Source organism: Eptatretus burgeri, chromosome 7 (genome assembly GCF_056783735.1).
Source record: "Eptatretus burgeri isolate ZD-2024b chromosome 7, Ebu_testis_v1, whole genome shotgun sequence".
NCBI lineage: Eukaryota > Metazoa > Chordata > Myxini > Myxiniformes > Myxinidae > Eptatretus > Eptatretus burgeri.
Genome location: NC_140967.1, coordinates 21,976,451 through 21,992,661, shown reverse-complemented (window position 1 = coordinate 21,992,661; position 16,211 = coordinate 21,976,451). Strand labels below are relative to the sequence as shown.

Sequence of the window (16,211 nt, the reverse complement as noted above, 5' to 3'; positions counted from 1 at the left end):
CTCTTCAAATCACAGTTGCAAATTAGCTCAGGTGTAACCAATCACCTTCAAAATCACACATCAAGTTAATTGGCCTCCACCTGTGTTAAATTGTAGTGATTCTGATTATTTCAGAATAAAATCAGCTGTTACTGTAGATTTCCTCTGCTGGGTAGTGCATTTCACAGTAAAAACAATCATGAGCGCTAAGGAGCTTTCAAAAGACCTCCAGGCTAAAGTTGTGGAAAGACACAGATCAGAGGATGGATATAAAAATATTCCATTTCAAGCACATTTGAAATATTTCAAAAATATTTCAAGCACAGTCAAGCCAATCATTAAGAAGTGGAAGGTGCATGGTACCACTAAGACCCTGCCAAGATCAGGCCATCCCTCCAAACTAGCTGACCAAGCAAGGAGGAGACTGATCAGAGAGGCCACAAATAAACCAATGGCAACTTTGAAAGAGCTACAGGCCTTCATGGCAAAGACTGGTCACCGTGTGCATGTGACAACAATATCCCAAGCACTCCACAAGTCTGGCCTGTATGGTAGGGTGGCAATAAGGAAGCCATTACTCAAAAAAGCCCACCTTGAGTCCCATTTGAGGTTTGCAAAAAAGCCACTCCTAAGATTCTGAAGCCATGTGGCAAAAAAATGTGTGGCCTGATGAAACCAAGATGGAACTTTTTGGCCAAAACGCAAATGTTAACGTTTGGCACAAACTCAACACAGCACGTCACCCAAAGAACACCATCCCTGCCGTGAAGCATGGTGGTGGCAGCATCATGTTATAAGGATGTTTTTCATCAACAGGGACTGGGACACTGATCAGGACAGAAGAGAAAATGGAGGGAGCAAAATACAGAAAAATCCTAGGAGGAAAACCTGCTGCCCTCTGCAAGAAAGTTGAAATTGGGACAGAAGTTCACCTTTCAGTGTGACGACACAGCCAAAGCTACACTGGGGTGGCTAAGGAACAAAAATATAAATGTTCTTCAATGGCCCAGTCAGAGCCCCGACCTAAATCCAATGGAAAATCTGTGGCATGACTTGAAGATTGCTGTCCATCAAAGCTCCCCACACAACTTCACTGAGCTTGAACAGTTTTGTACAGAACAATGAGCAAATATTACTCAATCAAGGTGTGCAAAGTTGGTAGAGACCGATCCCAACACACTCACAGCTGTAATTGCTTTCAAAGGTGCTTCCACCAAGTACTAACTCTGGAGATGGACACTTATCTAACCAAGATATTCTAACTTTGTGTTTATAATTAATTTTCTGAAATTTGTTTTTTACTTGGAAGTTGTGGGTTACAATGTGTAAATAAAGGTGGAAAAAGTCTGATTTAATGCTATTCAATTCCAGGCTATAAGGAGACATAAAGTGAAAAATTTGAAAGGGAGTGTAGACTTTCTATAGGCACTGTACAGTGGGGAGAACAAGTATTTGATACACTGCCAATTTTGCAGGTTTTCCCACTTACAAAGCACGTAGAGGTCTGTAATTTTTTTTATCATCGGTACACTTCAACAGTGAAAGACGGAATCTAAAACAAAAATCCTGAAAATCACATTGTATGATTTTTAAATAATAAATTTGCATTTTATTGCATGAAAGAAGTATTTGATACATCAGAAAAACAGAACTTAATATTTGGTACAGAAACCTTTGTTTGCAATTACAGAGATCAGACATTTCCTGAAGTTCTTAACCAGGTTTGCACAGACTGCAGCAGGGATTTTGGCCCACTCCTCCATACAGATCTTCTCCAGATCCTTCAGGTTTCGGGGCCGTCGCTGGGCAACACAGACTTTCAGCTCCCTCCAAAGATTTTCGATTGGGTTCAGGTCTGGAGACTGGCTAGGCCACTCCAGGACCTTGAGATGCTTCTTATGGAGCCACTCCTTAGTTGCCCTGGCTGTGTATTTCGGGTCGTTGTCATGCTGGAAGACCCAGCCACGCCCCATCTTCAATGCTCTTGTTGAGGGAAGGAGGTTGTTGGCCAAGATCTCGCGATACATGGCCCCATCCATCCTCCCCTCAATACGGTGCAGTCGTCCTGTCCCCTTTGCAGAAAAGCATCCCCAAAGAATGATGTTTCCACCTCCATGCTTCACGGTTGGGATGGTGTTCATGGGGTTGTACTCATCCTTTTTCTTCCTCCAAACACGGCGAGTGGAGTTTAAACCAAAAAGCTCTATTTTGGTCTCATCAGACCACATGACCTTCTCCCATTCCTCCTTTGGTCATCCAGATGGTCATTGGCAAACTTCAGACGGGCCTGGACATACGCTGGCTTGAGCAGAGGGACAGAGTGCGCTGCAGGATTTTAATCCATGACGGCGTAGTGTGTTACTTATGGCTTTCTTTGATACTGTGGTCCCAGCTCTCTTTAGGTCATTGACCAGGTCCTGCCATGTAGTTCTGGGCTGATCCCTCACCTTTCTCATGATCATTGAGGCTCCACGAGGTGAGATCTTGCATGGATCCCCAGACCGAGGGAGATTGACTGTTATCTTGAACTTCTTCCATTTTCTAATAATTGCACCAACAGTTGTTGCCTTCTCACCAAGCTGCTTGCCTATTGTCCTGTAGCCCATCCCAGCCTTGTGCAAGTCTACAATTTTGTCCCTGATGTCCTTAGACAGCTCTCTGGCCTTGCCCATTGTGGAGAGGTTGGAGTCTGATTGATTGAGTGTGGACAGCTGTCATTTATGCAGATAATGAGTTCAAACAGGTGCAGTTAATACAGGTAATGAGTGGAGAATGGGAGGGATTCTTAAAAACAAAACTAACAGGTCTGTGAGAGCCGGAATTCTTACTGGTTGGTAGGTGATCAAATACTTATTTCATGCAATAAAATGCAAATTAATTATTTAAAAATCATACAATGTGATTTTCAGGATTTTTGTTTTACATTCCGTCTTTCACAGTTGAAGTGCACCTATGATAAAAATTACAGACCTCTACGTGCTTTGTAAGTGGGAAAACCTGCAAAATCGGCAGTGTATCAAATACTTGTTCTCCCCACTGTATGTACGTTTCATCTACTCCTCTGAGAGGATTTAACCTAGGAAGCTAAAACTTCCATGGTTTTCCATCAGTAATTTTGTCTCCAATAGTTTCTTCAAAATCCCAGTGATCAGTTTCAACATACTGAGAACCAACGTACAGAGTTGCTAATAACGGTGGAATCAGTATCGTAATTCGAGCTCGAAATACGTTGTGTCTTTGTCAGCCGCCATTTGGATCAAAGCGGGTTCAAGATGTGACGTCAATGGCGAAAAATCAAAAATCGACACTTTAGGGTTTTCGGGTCTACGGCACTAGGATTGGCACTGTGATCGGCAAAAAAAAATTCAAAAAAATTTTCCCTTCAAATTAGACAGTGATTAATGATTTTCAATAGTTTTCAGAAAAAAACAAAAATTGCATTTGGGTTCCCCTTTAAAAGAAAATAGTGAAAGATAATTCCTGTGACCAAGTAGTTAACGGATGTTAATCGTACAAATCTACTGATATAAAGCACTGTGTATTTGTCTGCCCCCTCCACAAGGATGATTTACGTGGAGTTTTAAAGACCAATCTATACCTCCACCACTGAAGGTGAAGGAGGTTATGTTTTCACCCCTTTCTGTGTTTGTCTGTTTGTCTGTGAACAGGATATCTCAAAAAGTTGTGCACGGATCGGGATGAAATTTGTTGGACAGGTTCAGCATGTGACAAGGACGAACTGATTAGATTTTGGTGAAGATCCGGATCCAGATCCGACTACTAGAATTTTAAAAGTGATTCTTCACCATTGAGAGATCGGGCCAAAAACGATACATAGCACGATATCTCAAAAAGTTGTAGACGGATTCGGATGAAACTTGGTGGACACGTTGGGTGTGTGACAATGAACAATTCATTCGATTTTGGTGAAGATCCGGATCTGGATCCGACTAAGATAATTTTTTCAGTGATTCTTCACCATTGAGAGATCGGCTAAAATGATATATGGCACGATATCTAAAAAAGTTGTTGACGGATTTTGACGAAACTTGATGGACAGGTTGTGTGTGTGTCGCAAAGATGAATTGATTCGATTTTGGTGAAGATCCGAATCTGGATCTACATACGAGGTTTATTTAATTTTAACGTGATTCTTCACCATTGAGAGATGGGACCAAAAACGATATCGTACTGTGTATAGCATGATATTTCAAAAATGTATTGGGCCCAATATGTTCTCGTGGATGAGGCATTACGTGGTGGAGCTATGCGCTCTACCGAGTGCCCTTCTCGTTTAACTTGACTGTGTTGACTATAGTCCATTTTTGAGGATAAAAACAAATAAATAAATAAATAACTCAAAAAACATTTTCCATAAATCATTACATCTCTTCCATTGAAATTGTAGTCTGATTTAATTGTAGTCTGAATTGCAAATCAAGCCTCAAGGGTGGTGTTACAGAAGCGTTTATTTTTTTATTTAAATAAATAAATAAATAAAAAACAAATACAAGGCATAGGGAGATTTAGTTCACTGCACATGATGTGCAACGCGTGCAGAGTAAAACGAGTGTTCATTTACGTCCGTAGGATGTCCAATAATTAAAGAAGACACAAGCACACGTGACGTGAGGCCGAGGCTTCAGACTTTGGCATGCTCATGAAGCTGCATCGTCAAAACTAAACATTCCAGAAGATGAGAAAAAAAGAAAAAAAAATTGGATCACACTTGTTCATGCACTTTACAAATTAAAATAATGCTTTTTCTTGCTACAAAACGCCTTTTTCCAGCGACGTTGACACACATTTTTTCCACGGACGCCGAGACCCGCCCTTTTTTGATCGGTGTTTGACACCCGCATCAGACATGGCCTCCTAAGCAACGGGTTGTCACGGTGACGGTGCGCATGTGGGGCGGGGTGAATTTGGGGGGACTCTGTGCCCGCTGAGACGGGCTGCCCATATAAAAAGAGGGGGAAGTCCGTTATTGGTGTGGTATGTGGGTGTGAGCAGCGCCGACAACAAGACAGTTTGTCAGACATTTCGTCCGTGCCACTAGTGGGCGTGAGCAGCGCCGACAACGAGAGTCTGTCAGTCAGTTCGTCCATTCTGGTGTGGGAGTGACCAGCGCAGACGAGTGAGGTACGGGTCAGTCACCAACGAGTGAGGAATGGGTCGGTCACCAATGGACCATGTGGGTCAATGGATGTTGCCAGTTTAGTGAAGTGTGAGAAGCTGCCAGTGTCGCAGCACCAGGGTCTAAACCCACGACATACGATGTTGGTGCCCCCAGATATCGACTGGCGTTCAAGGCTGTTGGCAAGTCGGTGCACGGCAAGGCTGAGTGCTGGCGATGGACAAGACACGCACACACATTCCAGGACGTTTTCATTTGACGGACGACTTCTCTTTGGTGAGCGAGACGATTCTTCTCCCCCCGAATGATCTTCTGGGTACCCTTGTTTTGTATTTAGTTAAGCAAGTCAACCCCCGATAAGCATCTGCTCTCTCGCTTTCCTATCATTTTGATTGATTTTTCCTGATTAATTATTTATTTGCTTGCTAATATTTTGATTGCTTCGAATTCACTTATTTACTTCATGGAAATAAAAAGTTCTTTTTCTTTATTTATTTTCTTTTTAATAAATTATTTGTTGACGTTACAACCTGTCCGTGCTTGTCCTTTCCTTCCATTGATTCAGCATTGTCCGAACCAAGATAGACTTGGAGGTAATTACCACACGATTTGACCAATTAAATAAGTCGGCATGCACCAGAGGTTAAAATGCTCGGCCACCCTAATTAAGATCTAATCAAGATGGGATTGGTGCTTTGCCGAGGGCGCGCTCCCCGTTCAGATAACCACGTGACCTCTAGTTAAACGGCATAATTTGACTGTGGACACTGGAACTCGTGGATAACTGGGTGGTGTTTGTGGTTCTAAAACAATCCACCGTACCACAACGTTAATTGTGATCGGTGGCCCTAGGTCCGGCTCTTCCGAGGACAACCGGGGATTAAACCCCCCCCCCCGAGTAACAAACTAGTGTCTCAGTACCCATAACAATATATTATACAGTATTCATTTTCTTTTAAAGCTGTCTTCAAATTACGTGCAGCAAGACAGCATTTGCAAATATAAGATCGAATAACTCATGTCAAATTTACTTCTATAAGAAATAAACATATTACATTCAGGTTCATTCCATATCAAACCATCACATCAAAAGTTTTGGGTGAACTGCAAACTTGAGAGTTTTTCATGGATACACTACCAGCTTTTGGAATGTCAAAGAAATAGCCACCACCACCACCACCACCAATACATTCCTATGCGCAAACACTCATGTCATGTTGGTTTTGGGCAGAGTTTTGCCCCTCCCGCCCTCCTTTCCTGTCACCATTAGGTGGGGCCTTAATTCTGGGATGGAGGTTTAGGCCCTCTTGTGTGGGAGCCGAGTCTTTCAGGCCAACCTAATTGTGACCATTGAAGACTCATCAACAAATATACAGTTCACCCTTCAACATTCGATGGAAAGTTATTATGCTCATGCCGACCTGTTGCGACAAACGGCGGACTGACTTTCGTGAGCTTGCATCGATTGCTTGTACCACGCTTTTCACATTTTCCAGTGCTTGGGCAGTTTGTGGCCTCCCTGTTGGCATTTTGTGCTTCACACTGGCTGTTTCCCGGAAGTTTGAAACACATGTGTTAATCACTTTCCTCGATGGAGCTTTGCAAACTTCAAAATGTCTCTTGAATTCTCTTTGTGCCAAAATTACAGAGTGTCCCTTCGTAAAATACTGCTCAACAACAAATGCAAGCTGCTCCTGTGTCCATGTCGCCATCTTCAATTTTCAATTTCTGGGTGAAATTTCAGAACTTCTCACAACCTGAAGAGAAAAAGAAAATTGTTAGCTCCTTGTATTACAAATGCCATTTTCAAATGTGTCCTATTCTTTTGCTACACAATTCACTTTTTTCTTTTTTACCATATCTTCCAAGATTCTTTTTAGCTCTTTCAATGAAACATGGTCTCTTTTATGTATTAGCAATAAATCAAACCATGAAAAATGTTACCTGTAGTGTATAGGTCACCTGATTTTCAAGATATGTGTTGTTGAACTTTTTGCCTGAGATGCGTATCACAAGCACGGGTTGGAGGGGGGAGGGGAGGAATATAGTCAGAAGTAAGGGCTAAAGGTTAATGTTTATCAAGGTATTTGTAAACCGTGCAGGATTTAGCAGCTTTCCTGTATCAATGTGTTTACAGTCAAGTTGTGATGTATTGCTTGCATGAAGGACGGGCTTGGTCTAACAGTGCTTGACAGGGTAATGATATCTCATTTGGTGTTCCCCATGGTCTAAATCTGACCAAGGCTGAACCAGGCTGCCTGTGAAAAGGCAGTCCCACTGGAACTACTCACAGTTCCCGGTCAAGCAGGCTAAAACCAGCCAGCCAACGTGGGTGAGCGGGATTCTGTTTGTATTGCGGTTTTTTTTATACAAGGTCTAAGGCTCATAATGGAGCTGCCACTCACACACACATGGACATAACTTCGAGATAAACTCTTAATACAGCCACTGAGCTTAGGGGAAGTGCCGTCACTTCACGGGATACTCCGGGTACCAGCAACGTCAACAACGGCGCCACTTTTCTCACCACAATCAGCAAGCATTTCCTCCTCCTCATGGATGCCAACTAATAGGGATTGTTTGTATTCTATCCTTTTAAATGCTGATCAAGCAAGGATGCAGCATGTACCATTTTTAAAGTCTTTGGTATGACTCGGTCGGAGTCTGAACCACCGATCTTTCAGACTCAGAGCGGATGCTCGAACTCTAACCATTACACTACCGAGTCTGGTCAATTACACGACTGAGTCTTTGAAGAGTAGATATGCAAATGTAATGTTCAAATGTCCAGTCCACCTCCAGGCTGATGATTGAAAAGGGGGTGGGGAAAAGTATAGAATAAATGAATAACGACCAACAAAATAAAATACCACTTGGTGGTAATCTGTTCTGTTCTTGCGTATGGCAGTTTTGGCTGACAGGTAGCTATCATTTCTTGGCGCGCAGCTGTGCGCTGATGCTGTCCCCTCTACCAGTACACTGGTACTCATTTCGCCCACCTCGGAAGGATGACAGGCTGAGTTGACCCCCACCTGGTGTTAATTCAGCAGCCAATGGGGCTCGAGCTCAGGACCCTAGGATCCCAAGCCAGCCACCCTAACCACAAAGCCAACACCAGGCTTGTGGTAATCTGAAACCTACCCTGCACGGTCCAATAATTGACAGCAATTAGCACAGGAAATCAAAATGACTATTTTGGCAACTGAAGTCTCATCATTTGATATATATAAACCAGTGATGTACCTTTCATAAACTCTATAACCTCGCCATTACTAATGCTTTATTCTCTGTTGCTTCACCCGTTAATTTGATGAGGCATCACGTTGGCATGAAGAAATTGTAGTTTTTATGTGGGCGATGCCACCCTGTCTTGCCCATCTCCTCTCTCAGTGGTCAAGGCAGTGATGTGTAATATATACATATATATATATACATATATACACACACATATACAGTAGACTAGGCGTAAGTCGTCACCATCGGGACCGAGAAAAAAGTGACGACTTAGAAATGTGACGACTTGCGCGTATGCGAACATTCATGATGACTGTGGGGTGAAGGATGAAGTCGCGCGTGGCCTGGACACATATGTGTGAGAGCCGGCAATTGTACCAAAAGGAAAACACAATCCTCAGGGAATAGGTGGGGGTGAGTTGGTGAGTTGGAAAGTGATCAAGCAAAGATGGAATTCATGAATCAGTTTATCAAAAGTAAAGATAATGAACAACTCTGTAAGACAACCCATATACCATCGGTGATGGTATGGTGACAAATTACATGACACACAGTCATTGTGGTGATGATTACCACTCAATGCCTATGTGTAAGTGAGTGCGGTAATGTACAAAACAAGCCAAGATAAAACCATGATCGGACTTCAACACTAAGCTCGATCGATCCTTTACTTCTTCGCGAAGTAATCCGTTATGTTTGAATGCCTCAAACTCTTGGGCATCTGGTGCATGAGAAAGGATTCAAACCGGTCATTGTATTCCATGATGTTGGCTGGGCAATCCTCCACCGAAAGACAGTATCGGCCGAATATTTGGCCGAATCGGCCGAAACCGAATATTTGGCTGAGCCGACATTTGTCGAAACCAGATGATGAGCACGTCATCGACATCTTCAAAGGACACACATTTCACGCATTTCACACTTCCCACCGGCCTCACGATCTTCTCCACTTATCCAAATATCTTGCCCTTATTCTTCAAGATATCGTTCAATGTCTACCGTTTGATGTCCAACTTCTCAGCTATGTCTGTTTTCTTCATCAGTGGATTTGCCTCACAAAACTGGATAATGTCGTATTTTTCTTGGTAGGTTTTAGTTGTAAGCTTACGCTTCGTCGCCATTGTCCTGCCTGCAGTGCGATCAACGTGTGTACACAGTTATAAATAGCCTATCACTGGCGGTGTACACCAATGAGCGAGCATCACGATTCCATGAAATCGGGCTTCTCACGAGGCAGCAGTTCCATGCGACGAGTTAGGAGTGGTAATTTACTTGAGTTTCCATTACGTGGGAATGGACAACATCTGACGACTTAGACGAAGTGACGACTTAGAGATGACGACTTACAGAGGGATGACCCTTTATTCAAAGGGATTTAACATGAGATAAATTCGGGACTTTTTGACGCTGCCGACTTAGGCGAAGTGACGAGTTACACGCTGCCGACTTACACCTAGTCTACTGTGTATATATATATGTATATATATATATATATATATATATGTATATATATATATATGTATATATATATGTATATATATGTATATATATGTATATATATATGTATATATATATGTATATATATGTATATATATGTATATATATATATATATGTATATATATGTATATATATGTATATATATGTATATATATATATATATGTATATATATGTATATATATTGTTGCGGATTTCGCGCCCGCCGGCGTGCGAACGGCCACGTAACTCGAATCGCGGCACGTCGCCCACCGGACGGACAATCCAGTCGTGACCCTCTCGGACTAACGCCGGGAACCAGTCACGGGTGGACCTTTTGGTCTCACCGCGATCGAGCCAATCAGCCCCCGCGTGGGATAGGGTTGCTCGCCAAATTCGACCTACCTAAGTACCCACGCGGAGGGTAGACCGGGCGATCGCACCTCGCCGCAGGTCGACTTCGGACACGGGCCACTTAAGCGACCTGTTCCGTACTATCAGAATAACCGAGCGGTGTTATCGTCGACCTCGACGGTTCGATTAATTATCGGGCGTACTCAGCCCACTACCAACCCTTTACGTGAAGCAAGATGAGGATTCAATGGAGGAAAAGACGAAGCGAAGCGGGAGAACAGTTCAACAATAAAGCACATTTATTCGCGGCACACGGGAAGCACACAAATACAATTCCACCAAATGCACACAAAAAAAAAGAAAACACACTTCCATTTACACAAAAAGCAAATATAAAAGTGAAAACACAGTGCAGAGCTAATACCGACTACCGAGCACACGGCAACACTTATACAATTCTACTTCACAGACAGCGCCGACAACACATACCCAAAACCAAGGAAAAGAATATCCTCAAGAATGAGGCGGGCCTGAGGCCGAGACCGGGTCGGGCCTACCCGTCTGGTGATGAGACGCGGAGCGGCGATGGCCCCGCAACCCGCGGGCCTCGTGGACGGTGTCTGGTAGGGGGTGGGAACGGGGCCCCCTTGGTCGCACTATCTCAGCGCGGGGGGAAACAGGAGGGGGTTGCTGATGCTCGGGGTATAGAGGATCTTTATTATCCCTGGTGTGCGTCTCCACCTCGGCCAGGTCGCGCTGCCGGCCTCCCTCGGGCGTGCAGCTCCTGGCACCGACGCGAGCACCCCCTCGTCCGACTCTCTTCAGCTTCTCCAGCCACTGCAGGCTTCGGGCTCCAGACTTCCACACTCGTCCCCTCCGTTCCGACTCCTTCTCGTTCTCGTTCTCCTTTTCGTTCTCGTTCTCCTTTTCGTTCTCACTGACGAACACCGTCCTTTTATCCCCCCGTAACTTCGCCTTTGACCCCCTCCCTTTGACCTTTCACCTCGCTCCCCATTGGCCCGAGAAAAAGTGGGCGTGAAGGCTTTTTGATCCACAAATTTGCATATATCGATCGCCCTGGGGGCGGGGCCAATTCGCCCCTCGCTCACCGATTGGACGGCAAAAAGTGGGCGTGTGTCGTTTTTGATCCGTTTTTGAAGAACAAAATCCGTGATTTTGTACACGCTGTTCGACGCGCGCTCTGCACGAATCCAACACCGGTACCCACAGCGGGGCAAGAACGGTGGCGATGCTACGGTTGCGAGGTGTGACGGGAAAGTCGTGGCGGTTGTGGTGAAGCGGCGTTGTGGTTGGTGGTTGATGTTGTGGTTGTGATGGTAATCATGGCGGTTGGTCCAATATAAAGATAGTAAAAGAAAAACGGCTATCCTGAAGAGTCGCAGCACGTATAAATGACATGTATTCCCACTAGACAACGGGTTTGGGCCTAACTACACATGCACTTACCGAGATACCTCACCTAAGGGACCTGAATGGTGGTTTGCGAATCTGGTAACCACAACACTACCCCCTTCCCTTTTTACAGACTCGTCCCGAGTCGTCAAATTTTCGTGTGCCATCATGTGTAGTTTTCCCCTAGTACATTTTACCTACGGATCCCTGAGTGCGACATTCATGGTATTCGTGTCCCCAAAATAAATAACCTGAGGGCTGCGTAACTACCTAAACAAACTCACTCACACGGACGACTTAAATAAAATTGCCGGCGCTAAGACATACATGCCGGGTCGCACTCATATGTACAGTACATCTTAACCTTAACTTACAAATTTTACACTAAACCATGGCCCAGGATCATCGAACTCTGCAAAAAGAAAGCAGTTAGCAGGGAGCCAGGCTGCCCACATGCAGTCTCTGACTCAAACAATGCAGGTGACAGGGAACGTGGCTGGCTGCTCACACGCAGTCCAAGGCCTTCCCTTTTGAACTGAACGCAGTGAACCACAACGGTGCATGGGCTGCACAACGCAGTCTCCGTGCCAGCTCAAGTGGCACACGCAATGAGCACAACGAATGAATGCATGAACGGTTTGAACTGAATGCAGTGAACCACAACGGTGCATGGGCTGCACAAACGCAGTCTCCGTGCCAGCTCAAGTGGCACACGCAATGAGCACAACGAATGGATGCATGGACACAAACACGGTGCACGGGCTGCCACTGCAGGCCCGTGTTGTAGCTGCCAACAGGGCAGTTCTCGGAGCTTGCAAACTGTTGCCTTGATCCTGGCGCACATGGAAATTAACAGGGGGGGCAAAGCAAAAATTGAACGGGGCTGGTGAACGTGGGCAGTGGGCATGGCATGGCAAAGGTGGCAGGCAAACACAGCCCGCAGAAGAAGGCCGCTGCAGGCAAACTCAGCCCGCAGAACCAGGCCGGCACAGGCCTCGAAGAAAAACAGCCAGCAGATGAACTGGCCAGCTTTTGCCGTCAGTGGAAGTTGGTGGAGGGAGTGCGGTGGTGCTGGCCACTTGGAAGGCGGGCTCGGACCTACCTACCTGTCTCCCTCCCACCTATCGCCTTTGCCTGTCACTGTACATACCCACTCCCTTAATTTGTCAAACCCCAATTTAGCCCCAACTTATTTTTTTGTTGTTTTTATTTTTACTTCCCCTCTATAAATCGTCCCCTAACCCCCTTTATCGTCTTTGTTCGGCTAACCTATCCTGTCACCTAGCCTACTCCCAACCCCTACGTTCCCTTCCCGGAGGGGAATAAGGGAGAGCTAACGTCCTGTGCCGAGGCCCAACAAAGCCTCAGAATGGCCTCCCCAGAGTTCGGCGATCTATAACCCAAGTGGGTCCAGCGGCCCACAACGACAGCGAGGGGATGGATGGTGCGGAGGGGTACATCTCCTAATCTACCCTAACCATTTAACTGTTAAACTACCCCGGGGCTTTCAACAAGCGCCTCTCGCTTAAACTATTGGTTCTAACAACCCAGATTCCCGTCGCCTGTGTTGGTGTCCTCACAATTTCGGGCCTCGCCCCCCAATTTTCGCTCCGTGCCCTCACACGGTCTCCTGGCTGGGACACGTGGCTCCCTTTGGCAGGCACGACCCTCTGCCGATTCTCCCGCTATGGCACCCCCGGGCACTACACTGCCTCCGAGCCTACCAGCTCCCTAACACCGGGGAGTGCCCCCATGGCACCTCCCCTGAAACGCACACGTGGCAGGCCGGCCTCCCGGGCCCCTTTCCGAGGGTCACCCGTGCCCACAACACTGCCCACGCGGCTAATGGCGCCCCGGGCCCCCGCACCAAGCAGGCGCACCCGTGCCCACTACGCTATCCCGGCCCCCCATGGGCCCATGGCCTACCGCGGCCGACTAGCCTGGTGCCCGGGGTACCCACTCAGCGATACTCACCTTTCGCAGCCACGCTCCCAAGCCCGTCAACAGGGCTCCTGCACCCCTCCAAATGGGTCTCGAGCCTACTTTCCCACCAACAACAAAACGACCTCCATTTTTCAATTTGACTAACCCAGCTAACTCACTCTACACTGACCCCGGGGTCCCTTGGGCGGGAGTCACTCCTCCCCCCAATCACTCATTGCACCATGCATTCCCCATTCACTCCACTCACACAGACCCGCTGGCCTCACTCACTCACCAAGCACATGCCTCACAACTCACCAACTCTTCAACACACTCACCACTGAACTCTGCCATCCTTCTATCTACATCCCCTAACTAACTCGTGCTCCCACGTCGTCCCTTAAACTACAGCACGTTCCTTTTAACACTACGTAGCTAAGCTACGTCCCCACTACACATTCATAAGTCTGTCCATGTCTCCAAATAATCATTTTTATTTCCCAACCTAAATCTGACTGCAATCCCTCTACCTAATCCATTCCACGGACTCCATGAGGACTTACCCCTGCCCCATGAAGTCGGTCTAACTAAGCTAACCCTTCCCCCTAACTAGTTTTCATCCTGTGCCCAGGATAAGGGGGTCTTTCACCCCTTGCCCAGGAATCCTGTACACCCGAAAGTGAGGCTTGCTTTTTTTTTTTTTTTTCCATGCGCAGCACCTGCGCGGCAACTCAGAGCTCGCGCACTTTGCACCTGCCCGTGACGTCATGCAGCTGCACGTGTTCCTCGTCCCTCCTTGGACGGGACCATCCGGCAGAGATACCCCTCCTGCCGGATTCCAACCCCACGTGCAGCCATGACGTCACCGTGCGCATAAAAAAAACAAGCCCCACGTCTCGAGGGGTTCCCCACGCGAACACATGTGCTTTGCCCGTTGGAGCTTAACACACACGATCGCGTGGAGAACCCGTCCGGTCCAAATCCATTTACCTGCCTAAACTTTGTCCGTCCGCGGGATCGGCAAATCCACCGCGTGCGTTTCCGGACCGGGACTTCACTCTCGCAAGCGAGCACGTGGCGGTCTCGTGCGTTGCACAGAACGAACCGCGTGCTCACTGCTGGGCGAACCCGGCACGGTCCCCGAAACAACTACAGCCGCTACCCGGCTTTCGTTCCTTACATGTCGCCGTCGTCGCCATTCGACCCACGCACACCTGCGTGTTACGACGCACACAGTCCACTCCATCACATTCACACCGGGAGATGCGGCTGCGTGCTCCCGCATGCCAACCGACATCTCCCTCACATACCGCTCTCTCACACACACGGTCTCCCTTGCACACAGCGACCTTGCACACGGCCGTTCACTCACGCACGGTGCCTCACCACTCACACAAACCATACTACTTACACACGCGGGGGCACTCACCCGCGGTGCCTCACTCGCACTCCGTGCCTCATCCACACACGCGGGGGCACTCACCCGCGGTGCCTCATTCACACACACGGCGACACTCACACACGGTTCCTCACCCACACACGCGGGGGCACTAACCCGCGGTTCCTCACTCACACTCCGTGCCTCACTCACACACGGCGTGCTGGGAAGCACGTACTCCGACACCATCGCCACCACACCACTCACACACGGGGTCGCTTCCACACACGGTGCCTCACCCACACACGCGGGGGCACTAACCCGCGGTGCCTCACTCACACTCCGTGCCTCACTCACACACGGCGTGCTGGGAAGCACGTACTCCGACACCATCGCCACCACACCACTCACACACGGGGTCGCTTCCACACACGGGGACGCACTCACACCTTGCACCACACACACAGGGACAACCACACCGGGGATTCGTGTCCCCACAAGGGTCTCCGGGGCCTCTATACCCCCCAAGCTCTCCGTGCACCTGTCCACAGCACCCGTCCCCTCAACCTCGCAAAGCACGACCGAACTCACCTGGTCGTGACTCGCCTCAAGGGGGCATACTCCCTCCCCTTGTTCCTGGAGGAGGTCATCCAGCTGCTCGCACCGGGTCCCAACACGCTCCGCGAGCTCACCCCCATTGTCCTCCACTACCTGTGTGTGTGCGTCACTTACCCCGTCTTCATCGTGTTTATTGGTCTCTGCTTCTTTCTGGCGTCTTTCCCTTATCTTTATGTAGGTCAACCTTGCTTTCTCTTTAAGTCGCTCCCGTCCTTCCCTGTTTTTCACTCCTTGCTCTTTCACGATCTCCGCGTACCTCATCCTTGCTCTCCGTATTAATTGTTCTTTTCTCTCCCTCGCAATTACTTTCACCTCGTCTCTTGTCTCCCGAATTACTTTTTCCTTACCCGCCTCCACCGCGGGCCTGTCAGCCGTTGCACCCCCTTCCAGCTCGTTTGTTCCGACACGTGGAGTCGCCATTTTAAGTTCCCTGCTCACGGCCTTCATGCCCGCCTGCAGGCATCGGCCCATGTTCTGCGTCTCACCCCGGAACTTTTTCATCTCTTCCCTCATTTGCTGTGTATTCGCATCCATCGTCGTTTTCACTTCATTTGTATTTGTATCCATCTTTTCGTTCATGCCTTTCATTTCGTTTTTTATTTCATTTGTCATTGCCGCATTCATTTGTGCCAGCATGGTGCATAGCTGGGCCATGTTGGATGCACTCAGCTGAGCCGTTTCGGCAAGGGTTGGGGAAGGG

The 16,211-nt window shown here is 47.5% G+C and overlaps 1 protein-coding gene across 8 annotated transcripts in view; it reads right to left on the bottom strand.

Annotated features, from left to right (window-relative positions):
• Window positions 1-16,211, bottom strand: part of LOC147022815 (uncharacterized) — a 49,330-nt gene that overhangs the window by 20,759 nt on the left and 12,360 nt on the right. For 4 of the 8 annotated variants that reach the window (XM_085887677.1, XM_085887679.1, XM_085887678.1 and 1 more), the window contains one exon: window positions 6,538-6,873. In XM_085887677.1, coding sequence (XP_085743803.1) covers window positions 6,538-6,828 — 291 coding nt within the window. In that variant the 5' untranslated portion in view covers window positions 6,829-6,873. Of the gene's footprint in view, window positions 1-6,537; window positions 6,874-7,060; window positions 7,114-16,211 lie in introns of all 8 variants that reach the window. The other 4 variants (XM_085887681.1, XM_085887682.1, XM_085887683.1 and 1 more) reach the window with 2 other exon arrangements.